Source organism: Eurosta solidaginis, chromosome 2 (genome assembly GCF_040869045.1).
Source record: "Eurosta solidaginis isolate ZX-2024a chromosome 2, ASM4086904v1, whole genome shotgun sequence".
Classification (NCBI taxonomy): Eukaryota; Metazoa; Arthropoda; class Insecta; order Diptera; family Tephritidae; genus Eurosta; species Eurosta solidaginis.
Window position 1 is genome coordinate 99,310,434 of NC_090320.1, and position 14,835 is coordinate 99,325,268.

Here is a 14,835-nt window from a genome sequence, read left to right on the forward strand (position 1 = left end):
TTCAAGGGCCAAACCAGACCTCTACAAGCGCAGATAATATAAAAATTTGGCGTTTCGTTCAATGCGAATATGAGACAGACGCCGACCAAGAGGATGAAACCGAGGCATCTGGGGCAGATGGTTGTCAGGATGACCGAATGTGAGATGGTTACCCTGAACACCGGTTGAAGCTGGCATCACCAAGACTACTGTCAGTAGTAACTCGTGTGAAGAGAGACATTAGCTGAAGAAAAGTTGACACAGACAGCCGCAAGTTTAACACCAAATTACTTTCATTAATTTTTTATATTCGCCTTATAATTGAAATACATTTGCTTTATTAATTAAATCATTCTAATCAGTACACGCAATATTGAATAACAACAAACTATTCATTGTTTACATACAAACATACATATATGTACGTACGTATAAATATAGAAAGGAAATTTGATTTTCCCGCCCACAAAAAAACGTATACCTTACGCAAATGATTGTATTATTAAAATAATCCAGTTTAATACGAAATGCGTCTGCGCTGATGCTATTAGACATAAATAAGGTTTAATCTTCTTTCAAACACAACCTTATGCATAATGCATATAAGCGATACAAAATGAGGCTTACATAACGTCTAATTATACGACATTAAACGAGGCCATCATAAGGTTTACCGATTACTCCTTGTAATCGTTAAAATAATTTTCTTGGTGGGTATGCACGCGTAAATGTAGACGATTTGAACTTAATTGGTTCTTGCACCAAGAATATTATAATAAATTGTTTTAAAATTTCATGTCTCCATTAATTTACTTCTAAACTGACGCCCTTCCCCTCTTCCAGGTTTATGTTAATTGGGAAAAAAGAAATTTATATTAAAATGTGTTTATTCTACTACTTGGCAGCGACTCACCCGGTAGGCTGATACCTACTTAGTCTGGTGATCTTGTTGTTGCTGGTGATGTTGTTGCTGGTAGTTGTTGTAGCCGGTGGGTTGTTGTACCCGGTAGGTTGTTGTTGCCGGTAGGTTGCTTTAGCCGGTAGGTTATTGTTGCCGGTTGGTTGTTGTAGGCCGGTGGTTTGTTGTGATAGATGCGCCTTGACCAAAATTGTGGCGCCTTCTGTGTTATTTGGGCGATCCTAGGAAAGAAAAGAAAGGCATAATGGCGTTTACTTACACTCCGTGCGGCACCTATTACGCTTGCCGAAGCGACTTCGGCGTTAACTATTATATCTTAATTTGGAGCGAGATGGGAAGCGTTTAAGGAGATTAGGAGTTTGGTTATCCCTATTGCGCACTGTTGTACTTACGTTTTACTTCTTGATGTTGATCTTATGTAAGTTGTGATGGTGGTAGCGCGCCGAGTTTGGCTTCTTTTGGTTGCTACACGTTGGAAGCTTTTAATAAGCCAATTTGGTGATCGTATTTGTCAACTATAGTTAGGCGCAAAGCACAATCAACCATAAAAGGATTTATTTAATGTGCTAACTGCAGCACTAATGCCAACTCATGCTGATGACGATGAAGATTAGAGTTGAAGAGGCATTGAGGATAATTTAAAAACTGTGTTTGTTGAATTAATAACACATATATTATAGAACGCTGATATTTGTATCTTTTGTCGATTTCACCTTATTAGGCAGTGACGATACACTGAGTGCCTTTCTGTTTGTCTACTTTTGTATACAGTATATTTTAAATGCCGACACAGCGCCTTAATAGGTTTGTACTCAATGAGAACTAATTACTTTGCGGCGAATCTCAATCTCGTTACACATACAAATTTTTTTTTCTGTTTGCTTAACGCGACCCACTGATGACATGATATGAAACTTTTATTCTCTCTCAATTCGTTTCCAGGAATGGGTCTTGAAGTTCATTGGATTGTAAACAAAAGTTCGTTCGTTTCCAAGAATGGGTCTTGAACATCAGATGGCTATAGAGTTGCCTAAACTACCAAAAAAAAAACTCCAAGAAATCCGTTCGGTTTCATTATTTTCAAAAAATCAGCAAGTAGGGTGATAAAAACTTATTAAAATTTATAAAAAAGGCAAAGTTTTGTAGAAATATTTTGTGGTAGATAAGTGAAAAAATATGAAATAATATATTTCGATTGCGTTGCTTTGCTTTGTTGCGCTGGCACCGCCATAAGATAACAATGAATGGCTAGCCCCTTTTTCACTTTGATGCGACCAAAATGTTTATTTACATACATATGTATATCCACATACAATAAAAAACCCAAAAAATTTATAAGAAATTACGAAATTATATCACTTGGTTAAGTATCTGCGTTGTCGTCCGCAAAAGGCTGTTAATTATACATGTTGCGTTAACATATACGTATACCTACAATTTATCTCAGCTGTCAAAAGTGGAATGTTGCAACGCTCAACAAAAACCTGGCCTTTATGCATCCATTTACATCAATGCGAAGACTAAGAAGCTGACTTTTTCTCCAATCGAAAGCTGCTATCAAAACTCGTTTCATGTGCAGCCCTTCGATGAAAGGTGTTGTCACTGATAAATTTTCCATGGGTGAAAAATAGTTATTTTGTCTTCGGATTTGTAATCTTGACAAAAATTCGAGTTTTTTGATATCCCATTTGACAATCTTGAGTAAGTTTTCAGTGAAAATTATAAATTAAACCTTTACCATGTAAAATACCCCAAAGTTATTCTGAAATGCCCAAATTTGATTTTGAGCATGATGGTATCTATGGCCAATATTATAAAAATACACATTTTCACGCGCTCTCAGAAAGCGAGAAGTTTCATATCATGTCATCTGTGACGCGACCAATGCACAAATTTGCACACAGAAACATTTCTCGTTTGAAATTTTTCTATTACAGCTTCAATTGGGAACTTCAAGTTTGTCAACCTTTGACATATTTCCAATGGAACTTCATTTAAAATTCGTTTAAATTGTTGCGTAGTTGTATGCTTTGTTATTGCTTTACGCTCACTAGCTTGATTGCTATTTAACTTTAAATTTGGTTAATATTTGCACATAAAAAGGTGGAACAAAGTTTAATTCTGGTACAATTCGCGTTAACACACGTCCCCTCGCATTCAGCTCCAATATTTATTTAACTTCCTCCGACCACGACGTGTGCAATTTCTTCTTTTTTCTTCCAAAATGGCCACCATACCGTCATGGCATTAAAGAAAAAATTCCATTCCATTATATAGATGGAACTGTGGCGGCTATTATCGAATGGTTAGAATCTTGGTGCTGATGTTAGGCGAATGTAGAAGAAGCATACCCTTTGCAACTCTTGTGTCGTGGGAGCAAGTTAGATGGATTTATTAATAGACATAATTTTATATGCGATGGGGCCACTTTTCTACTAAAAGAAAATTTACCACCCTGCCGTATTTAATTGTCAATGTGTTGGTTCGATTTTGCGCTTGCCATCTCCGTTTGACAATCTCTATGCCAGCACAATGACAGTAACCCAGACAGGTGATGAGATGAGCCACCTATACAATTGAACCATGTGATATTGAAAAATTGTCAATGTCGTTGGAATCTTTAGCGATGCCACCCGCATAAAATAAAAAAAAATCGTTTTAGCCACCCCAGGCAGGCATGAGTGAGGTGAATCCTGGCCTTTCCGTATTAACTAACCAACTACCACCAGTTCGTAGAATTTTAAGAATGTGAATCTTCCAAGCGGACCATAACAAAAGGGGTCACCGAAAAATTAGGTGCGTCGGTGGCCCCTTTTGTAATAAATCCATCTAACTTGCTCCCACGACACAAGAGTTGCAAATGGTATGCTTCTTCTACATCCGCCTAACATCAGCACCAAGGTTCCAACAGTCGGAACACGGCATGGATAACGCTGCAGAGATGAGCTAACCAAAAATTGAACCATTCGACAATAGCCGCCACAGTTAGATAACTTTGTATTTCCATCTATATAATGGAATGGAATTTTTTCTTTAATGCCATGACGGTATGGTGGCCACTTTGGAAGAAAAAAGGAGAAATTGCACACGTCGTGGTCAGAGGAAGTTAAATAAATATTGGAGCTGAATGCGAGGGGACGTGTGTTAACGCGAATTGTACCAGAATTAAACTTTGTTCCACCTTTTTATGTGCAAATATTAACCAAATTTAAAGTTAAATAGCAATCAAGCTAGTGAGCGTAAAGCAATAACAAAGCATACAACTACGCAACAATTTAAACGAATTTTAAATGAAGTTCCATTGGAAATATGTCAAAGGTTGACAAACTTGAAGTTCCCAATTGAAGCTGTAATAGAAAAATTTCAAACGAGAAATGTTTCTGTGTGCAAATTTGTGCATTGGTCGCGTTAAGCAAACAGAAAAAAAATTTTAATGTGTAACGAGATTGAGATTCGCCGCAAAGTAATTAGTTCTCATTGAGTACAACCCTATTAAGGCGCTGTGTCGGCATTTCAAATATACTTTATACAAAAGTAGACAAACAGAAAGGCACTCAGTGTATCGTCACTGCCTAATGAAACAGACAAAAGATACAAATATCAGCGTTCTGTAATATATGTGTTATTAATTCAACAAACACAGTTTAAATTTAAATTATCTTCAATGCCTCTTCAACTCTAATCTTCATCGTCATCAGCATAAGTTGGCATAAGTGCTGCAGTTAGCACATTAAATAAATCATTTTATGGTTGATTGCGCTTTGCGCCTAACTATAGTTGACAAGTACGATCACCAAATTGGCTTATTAAAAGCTTCCAACGTGTAGCAACCAAAACAAGCCAAAGTCGGCGCTATCACCATCACAACTTACATAAGATCAATATCAAGAAGTAAAAAGTAAGTACAACAGTGCGCAATAGGGATAACCAAACCCCTAATCCCCTTAAACGCTTCCCATCTCGCTCCAAATTAAGCTATAATAGTTAACGCCGAAGTCGCTTCGGCAAGAGTAATAGGTGCCGAATGCAGTGTTAGTAAACGCCATTATGCCTTTCTTTTCTTTCCCAGGATCGCCCAAATAACACAGAAGGCGTCACAATTTTGGTCAAGGCGCATCTATCACAACAAACCACTGGCCTACAACAACCAACCGGCAACAATAACCTACCGGCAACAACTAACGGCTACAACAATTGCCAGCAACCACATCACCAGGAACAGCAAGATCACCAGGAACTACGCCGGCAGAGGCCCACAGAAAGGCTTCTTGCCGGCTAAGTAGGTATCAGCCTACCGGGTGAGTCGCTGCCAAGTAGTAGAATAAATATATGTATTACACATTTTAATATACATTTCTTTTTTCCCAATTAACATAAACCTGGAAGAGGGGGAGAGGGGGGTCAGTTTAGAAGTAAATTAATGGAGACATGAAATTTTAAAACAATTTATTATAATATTCTTGGTGGAAGAACCAATTAAGTTGAACTCGTCTACATTTACGCGTGCATACAAGAAAATTATTTTAGCGATTACAAGGAGTACGGATAACCGGTAAACCTTATGATGGCCTTGTTTAATGTCGTATAATTAGACGTTATGTAAGCCTCATTTTGTCTCACTTATATGCATTATGCATAAGGTTGTGTTTGAAAGAAGATTAAACCTTACTTATATCTAATAGCATCAGCGTAGTCGCATTTCGTATTAAACTGGATTATTCTAATAATACAATCATTTGCATAAGGTATACATTTTTTTGTGGGTGTGCAAATCAAATGTCCTTTCTATATTAATACGTACGTACATATGTGTATGTTTGTATGTAAACAATGAATAGTTTGTTGTTATTCAATATTGCGTGTTTTGATTAGAATGATTTAATTAATAAAGCAAATGTATTTCAATTATAAGGCGAATATAAAAAATTAATGAACGAAGATTGGTGTTAAACTTGCGGCTGTCTGTGTCAACTTTTCTTCAGCTAATGTCTCTCTCTTCTCACGAGTTACTACCCTGCAAGACTAGGGTAACCAGTTCACCCACACATTCAAAGCTTTTTTCGCTCTCCACTAACACATCGACTTTTCATGCTGTCATCGAAATGACAGTTCATTAATTATTCCGGAAAACATTAAAACGCAAAAAAAATATATTTGTTTACAACGAAAAATATCTTGTGCTTTTAGTTGTGGCATGTGACGGAAATTAAAAATTTTGTTGCAGAGAACACCTTTTTGCGTTGGCGGCCTTCGCCCAAAATAACATTAAGTTAATTTTAGTTGTGACATGTGACGGAAATTAAAAATTTTGCTGCAGAGACCATCTTTTTGCGTTGGCGGCCTGCGCCCAAAATAATATTAAGGGTAACGTTTTACAAGACGGTACACCACCTAATTGAAAAATACCAAATAATAAAAACGGAGCTCGAGGCGCGCCTTTTGATTCCACGTTTGATAATTTTTGATAAGAATTAGGTGGTGCGCCGTCTTTTAAATCGTTACCATATTAAGTTGTATAGAATCGACGGGATGGCCTACAAGGTTTCATGTCCACTAAATCGCTCCCGATATGGCGGGCTAGTACCTTAATGGTTCCCGGAACGTACCCGATCTGCATCCGGCAAAGGACCAACAAAGTCGATAACGGGGAGTGTCCTTATCGCTACAACAACAGCAACATTATTTACTTTCTGATTTTCATTCATACGTATGTGCATTTTTAAAAAATAAAAAAAATGCTGTATTATTCTAATAGATAGCATCTCCGCCGGGTTGCGATTCAGCTCAGAATATGCCAAAATCAGAGGAAATCTACAATTAAATGCATATTCACGTGTCATTTGCCAAGGATACAAGGTACTTTACAAGCAACATGCTTTGGAATACGGTAACAAACTGGTTGGATGTATTTCCCTAAAAAAGGGTGGAACTACGCATCTTGGTTTGCCAATATTTGCTTCGGTAATTTATATTGATTTGTAGTGATTAAAAATTGCAATAGTAGATAATGTAATGTGAATTAAAATTGAATAGGTAGCCGCAGCAAAAAAGGCAACTGATCGGCATGCAACTGTTATTTATGTGGCGCCACCGGGAGCTGCTGCTGCTATCCTAGAAGCATTAGAAGAAGAAATGTCTTTGATTTTTTGCATCACCAAAGGTGTGCCATAACATGATATGGTTCGCGTTAAGCACGCTCTCTTAAGGCAAAAAAACTCGCGTCTAGTCAGGCCCGATTGTCCAGGAATCATCGCACCATAAAGGGTAAGTAAATTGGCTACCATATTAAATATATAACCAACATGTATGAATTTTTTAGTGATAATTTGTCATGCTTTTGTTGATAATCAACTGAAGAATGCAAATACGACAGAGTTCGAAGTTCATGTGAAAACCAATTAATTTTTTTAATTAGCGTTTGGAGAAAAAAATACATATTTATGTATGCATAGAACTGCATAGAAGGGGAGGAAAAATTAATTATTATCAGTAGATTTTCAAGATTTTTGTCATTTTCCCTGCATCGCAGTTGTCATTACATTGCGTTAAGAGAGGACATCAACACCTTACTACCCACAGCCAGTTAAAATTTTTGTAAATTTTGCTCTTTTCATCACTGTTTCAAAACGTGGAAAGGTTTATATCGAGCATTCCATGGAGAATGGTATATTTTAGCAGACTTTCGCATTGCCGGCATTATTAATATTCAATCCCTAGAAGGTTTAATGTAGTCATATCAATAGTTCCCGAGATGGTGGGGCTAGTACCACAATGGTGCTTGTTACCGGAACGTAGATAGATAGATAATTTATTTAGGATTGCACATTGACTTGCACATCTCCTTTACAGCACCTCATCCTAGCCGACTTCCTTGATGAACCCCAGCAGTGTTCTTTGCTTGAGGGATTAAATGTGGGAATGCTCTGGCCATGGTGAACCCATAAACAATGTCTTGAAATTGCGCCGCAATCTAGAAGGATATGGTCCACCGTCTGCTGATCCATCACAAAATCGGTATGTGTTGTTCGATATTATACCCAGCTTTTGCATGTGACTGTTCAGTCTACAGTGTCTTGGAAGAATAGCCGTTAGGGTTCTTAGGTTATCTTTTTGAGAGGCCTATTAATGCCCTATATCGAGTTGTGCTGTAACCCCCTAACAGTAACTTAGATTGACTCAGGCCTGGTATATTGCGCCAGTGTTCTCTTTTTCCCTCCCTTCTACTAATAGGGGCATTTATTGAGTGAGCCAACTGCCAGGAACGGCTCGGGATCGATGGGACATGCAGTTGCTGCCTCTCTTTCCGGGTTGTCCGCCTGCTGTTGTTGTTGTAGCAGTGCTTCGTCCCATCCAATAGGTGCGACCGATCACAAATTGTCATCAATGTCTTCTAACGGGAGTCCAAGGAAACTTTCTGTTTCAACAGGGGTGGACCATAATGAGAGGAGTGTTAGAGGCGTTGGTTCCACAATACAGTCAAATAGATGGTTGGTGTCATGTGGGGACACATTACAAGCAGGACAATGTTTTGTATGTAGGGGTTGATTCTGGATAGGTAAGAGTTACGTTATCCAGCTCGAAGTTGAGCTAGAGTGACTACTCTCGTTTCCCTATGGAGAGTGTGTTCCTCCTCTGCTAGTTTTGTTCTTTGAGTACAGGCATCACCGGCATAGAGGTCTGACGCCTGTTTGTGGAGTTCACTGAAGACATGCTTGTGTTTTTTAGCTTCATACGGCTGTGTTGTCAGGTGCCGTATTTCCTCATAATGTAATGAGGCCGTGAACAACAAGAGCCACAAAAGATTTATAAAAGTTACGAGGACGCTGGATTTTGGTATCTAGCCCAGAGCAAGCTGTCCGGTGCAACCATCCCTTGCACGTGAAACACTGACAAGAGTATTTATTTTTTTAATTTAATTTATTTATTATTACGGCTGTTTAGGCCTAAAACTTAAACTAATCACTTATTTCTATTGAATATGCTGTTGGAATGCCATGTGATTTCGATCAGCATATTTACTAGCGTGACAAAGGGACGAGTCTGGGAGCCACTCATTTAAGGAAGGTTGGAAAGGACGCGTTTCCAATCCTGCAGTGCTCCCAGCTCAAGGCAACAAAATTTGGAACTTATATTTTTCAATTATATTTGTATTTTAAGCTGTCGGATTGTATTAGTCTCCGAACAACACAGCTAAACATGTCTTTGGATGTTGGAAATTGAAAATAACGTGTATCCAATCACCCCTCAACTTTGTTTAGTAAAGACGCTGTCGGAATGCATGAAGATTCCGATTAGCACAGCTCAACATATAATGGGAGGTTGAAAAGGACGTGTTTCCAATCCCCCCTGCTCCAACTTTTGTTTGGCCTTATTTTCGTTATTTTTGTTACACATATAATTTTATTGTTATATTAATGCTGTCGGAATGCGAGTGATTCCGATCAGCAACAGTAAATATCGGCTGGTAATACCGAATTCCAGCGAAATTGTATTATCGGATATATCATGTAAAAAATAAGAGAAAAACTTTGCTCCAATAAATTTTTTTTAAAAGTATTGAAGTTATTACTACTTTTTATATGATTAGGAAGTTCATTGAAATATTTCAGGCCTTTATATATATGACCGTTCTAAAAAGATTCTTTTCCTGCAAACGCAGCAAACTCATTTCTCAGGACCGGGGTCAGGAGAAGGGCCCGGATTGGAGTCGATACCTTCCCGGAAGAGGAGTGTATGGCGCAGACCCGCTGGAAGGATTTGCTGGGAGGATGACAATTTGAGGGAGGGACGCAACAAATTAAACACTGAGTCCGCCTGCTCATTACCCTCTACTCCCCTGTGGCCTAGGACCCAGGGCAACAATACTACGTTGTGTGCCCCTAATTGATTTAGCTTTTCTACGCACTGAAGGACCAGTGCTGACTTTATTTAGAACGCCGAAATGCTTTTAGTTAGGCCTGACTACCTGACTGAGTATGGCAATTGTTTCATTGAGGTATCAGCGCTGAAGGTTCAGCTTAGCGCACTAACTTATGGCGAATACTTCCGCTTGAAAATGCTCGGATGTGCTTTTAGAGCTACTGATATTTTGGCTTTGGGTCCGAAAACTCTGGCTCCAATCCCCTCTGGCGTCTTCGAGCCATCTATGTACTATACGATCTTGAGCGCACTAGTAATACAATGCACCCGGCAATACCTATACAGCCGTACCAAGAGACGGAGCAGCCCATTACATTTTGGCACAACCGGAGCACTGCTGGACATCCAATCTATATGAAAGCTATGCATTCAAAAGTGTTTGTACCAGTGGCTGGTGCACACTGAACTGGACCAATGCATGCTATATTGATGCCTGCATAAATACCAAGCTATGTTTATGTAAATAATGTTCCTGCTAATGTCCATTTGCACGGTTGAGCACATACAGTACCTACGTTTATACAAGGTTGAACACTACACTACCTACATGGCGATGTAGCCACCGATCAGGTTGTTGTAAGAGATTAATTAAAATATGTTATTCATAAACACTGATTCTTATATTTTCATTATCATTAAACTGTAGACTGTAGACTCATGACGGGTATACTTACACTGCCTTCTGGCGTCACATGCTTTTAAATTAGGCTTGGCCAGTGATAGCAGATGTAGGAAGTGCGGGTTGGAGGAGGAAACGATCGATTACGTTCTGTGCTCTGCCCTGCGCTTGTCAGGCTAAGACTCCAGCTTACAGCTGTCAGATCTAGAAGCAGCAAGTGGCTTAAATTCTAGGAAGCTTCTGGTATTTGTCAAGAGGACGGAGTTATTTTATAACATGTCCTGGTTGTTGATATGGTTTTTAGCTTGGTCGTTAAAACAAACTTCTGGTAACATTACGGACTCATTCAGTCTATGTGAGGTCGTCATGAACCCGCCAGTTCAACCTAACCTATATTTTGTTTTGGTTTTTACTTTAGAATCAACCGTTTAAGTAAGCGATGTCAGCTAACTAAGTGCCTTCAAATGTAGATCCATAAAGAACATCAACCGTTTAAGTAACCGATGTCAGCTAACTAAGTGCCTTCAAATGTAGATCCATAAAGAACATGGGGTCGCCACAGCCTCGGCTGTTAAAGAAACAGGATTCGCCACGGGTAGGTGAGGTTCAAAATTGGGTTGGAGAAGCTATATATTGCGCTGGCAACCCATTGAACGGGTTGCGCTACACAACCCCCTGAACCAATTTGGTATTTTAATCGCCTCTTACGCAGGCATGCCTACCGCGGTTATACTCTAAGCCCCCTAACCCGCTGGAGCCATGAGAAGCGTTAGTGACCTTGGGTGTCCCAAGGAATATTCCGTCGTGTCTTGTGTTTTTGGGTGAGCGGCCAGGCAGCAGCGTGCAACAAATGCACCATTCAGGAGGATACCCTTGCTGAGTCCAGAAAATCTGGGAAAGTTGGATGTACTGTTGTTGTTGTTGTTGTAGCGATAAGGTTGCTCCCCAAAGGCTTTGGGGAGTGTTATAGATGTGATGGTCCTTTGCCGGATACAGATCCGGTACGCTCCGGTACCACAGCACCATTAAGGTGCTAGCCTGACCATCTCGGGAACGATTTATGTGGCCACATTAAACCTATAGCGGGTATATTCTGATCCCCTAATCCGCTGGATGTACTGGTCGGATGCAGCAAACGAGTATATTCTGTAATAGAATATGATCAACTTGGAGATAACCAAACGTTTATTTTCCTGTCCAACAGGGAACTGGTTCTAGACCCTGCTGCTAAAGAAGGATAGGCGTAGTCACATCAATTCGTTCCCGGGTTACTCGGGGAAATCAGTTTTAGCAGTACTTTGCACTTTTCATACTGCACGTCCATACATGAACTTCGGATAATGAATTAAACAGTTGTTGTTGTTGTTGTTTTCGATGTTGAATTAAACAGTCATCTGCATTTGTTTGTTTTTGTAGCACGACTAATTTCCTTCGTAACATCAATCAATTATCCCTTGTTATAATGTTGTGTTCTCTATGAATGCAACAGCGAAGTATCTTCGGGTAACCCTGATTCTAGTTATCTGAAATCTCCTTGAGTCCCTTGTGACTTTGGCCTCTCAGAAAAGAGCTAATTGTGGAGCCCTATTTATAGAACACTTTTCGGGTTAAATATATTAAAAACTTTAATCTATCCTTACTGATATTAGTTTCTTTCTCATTCTAGGTAATTTGTTTTTGACGATGTGCGCATAGCAATATCCAAATATTCCAGCTGTTTGCTCAAATTATAATAAAACTGCGACAACTATCCCCCCGCCTTTTTAGTACCTCAGATAAGGCGCTAACAAGCATACTATGGGAAAGGGTCAATACCAAAGGATCAATATCACCTGTAAATCGAATTTATAGCACGAATTGGGGCTTCCGGTATTATCCCTACAAAACTCATATGTCTCTGCAAACTGATGTTGAATAACCACCAGCGCAGGAAAAATTGAGCATCATCACTGAGCTTCGAAAGTTACAGAAAGGGCACAGCTATTAATAGACGTTATTGTACTTAATTAACTTGTACATATCAATATACACATATGTAAAGTTCACTAGAGTAATAAGGAAATAATTTAAATTGTAAAAAAAACATTGTATATAGGAATTATTTATAATTAAATATTATCTGAACATAAAGGACGCGTTTCATTCATGAAAAAGCGATTTGACAGAAGGTAACCGATACGGGTAACCGATAGGCCAGTTACCCGTGTTGTTGTTGTTGCATATGTTTTGGTTAGCGATAACGAAAACATAACTGATGAAGTAACTTAAAAATGTAAATGACATCGAGCGAGAAGGAATGTCGAAAACACAATAGGTAAGAACGAGAAAGCGAGTCACACGTACACTATTTTGAGAGAGCGCATGCGTTACCTTTTTCACGACAGCAATGTAAAAGTCATTAAGACGATAATTGGTGAACAAGTTGTTTATGACGATTAAGTAATCGATTAGGTAACGGATACCTGTCTTGTAGGGTACTGACTGTAGTCTTGGTGATGCCAGCTTCAACCGGTGTTCAGGGTAACCATCTCACATTCGGTCATCCTGACAACCATCTGCCCCAAATGCCTCGGTTTCATCCTCTTGGTCGGCGTGTGTCTCATATTCGCATTGAATGAAACGCCAAAGTTTGATATTATCTGCCTTTGTAGATGTCTGGTTTGGCCCTTGAATTTCGGCGGCTTTTTTCACGTCATACCTTCCATTTGGTTTAACTTTTATGATTTCGTAAGGACCAATATAATTATTCGCCAGTTACTTCCCGGCTACGAACTGCGTGACTTTGATAGCCACTAAATCTGTCACACGATAGCCATGGTGCTCTTTGCGTGTTTTATCAAAAATTTTTTTATAATTTTCTTGTGCTTTTAATATGTTTTCTCTAGATTCCTTCTGATTTTGTTGCGTTCTTCTTTTACTGCTACCTCTTCTTCTAGAACGTTGAGTATTTACGTGTTCATCTCACTTCGAATTTTCACCCCAAATAAAATTTCAAATGGCGTGAACTTGGTCGAACGGTGAACGTGGTCATTAATTGCTTGCTGTACTTTTGATGTATACTTGTACCATCTCGCCGGCTCAGCCGCTGATAATTTGGCTAAAAGGGAAAGGATTACCCTGTTCACCCTTTACTTATAATGCGCTGTGGACTACCAAAAATTGCTACCCATGAATTTAAGTGTTTTACAACTTCTGACGCGTCTGCTGTCCTCTTGGGATAGATCCAAATAAATTTAGAAAATGCATCTACGACAGCAAAAATGTACTTGTAACACTTAGCTGTAGCGTCCAACGTTCTCAAGTGGTCAACATGTAACGTGAAACGTCTCCCTTTTCTATGCAGTGTAGCTTATCTTCTTGTCGGCCTAACTTGTGGTTATGCGTTATGCACCTTATGCAGTTTGAAATTATTTGTTTTACTTTTTGTTCCAAATGTGGTATATAGTATTCTTGTCGTATCGAATGCATTGTCTTTTGTACGCCCATATGACCAAACTCGTGAGCGCTTCGAATTATTTCTCTTTCTATACTCTTCGGTACAGCTAATAAATCAGTACCGTCAACTTGTTTATAAATTAGCTGATTTTTCACTTTATAACCGGAGTGTTGTTTAAGTTTCAAAATTTCAGTAATCGCTTTCAAATGTTCATCTTTCTGCTGTGCATTTCGCAACTGTGCGTGTACCTCCATTGTTATAACCATCACCGACTTAGACTATCTACGTGGCGCATTCGGATTCCAGCTCGATTCTCTATATTAAAATTAAAATCTTGCAGGTACATCAACCATTGCACCACTTGGCGTGGTATATCTTTCTTGCTTTTCATCTGTTTGAAAGCTGCAAAATCAGTGACCAACTCAAACATTATACCCAAAAGGTAGTGACGCAACCTTTAAATAGGCTGCTTTCACTTCTTAAAAATAACTATGCAGCTCTTCTTCCTGCTTTGTTGTTTTCCTGCTATAAAAATAGACAGGGTGCCACCCATTGTCTGTTGCTGTAACAATGTAGCGCCGAACCCGTGCTTGGATGCATCAATATGTAACTGCGTTTTAGCATGGTATTGAAAAATTCCCAATACAGGCTCCTGTAGTAATGCCAATTTTAACTCTTCAACGACTTGCAATTCTTCTGTCTATAATTTAAAAATGGCGTCTTTCTTTAGCAGTTGAGTTAATGGTCTAGCTATGGTCGCATACCCTCGCACAAACTTACAGAAATAGCCCGTTAGCCCGAGGAAGGCTTGTACTCCTCTTACCTTTTTCGGCACAGGGAATTTTTTTACCCCCTTAATTTTTTCTTGGCCAGGCCGCACAAAGCCATTCTCTACTTCGTGGCCCAAAAAATTAATTTTCCTCTTCAAAAATTTCATTTCTTCCAATAAATTTGTAGCCCAAA

General features: G+C 39.1%; 1 protein-coding gene across 5 annotated transcripts in view; it reads left to right on the plus strand.

Moving 5' to 3' along the window:
• LOC137240104 (uncharacterized) overlaps positions 1 to 12,459 on the plus strand; it is a 1,657,600-nt gene extending 1,645,141 nt beyond the window's left edge. Inside the window, exon 11 of one of the 5 annotated variants that reach the window (XM_067766027.1) lies at positions 4,968 to 5,308. In XM_067766027.1, coding sequence (XP_067622128.1) covers positions 4,968 to 5,177 — 210 coding nt within the window. In that variant the 3' untranslated portion in view covers positions 5,178 to 5,308. Of the gene's footprint in view, positions 1 to 4,967; positions 5,309 to 12,102 lie in introns of those variants that run through there. The other 4 variants (XM_067766030.1, XM_067766026.1, XM_067766029.1 and 1 more) reach the window with 4 other exon arrangements.
• The last annotated feature ends 2,376 nt before the right edge of the window (positions 12,460 to 14,835 follow it).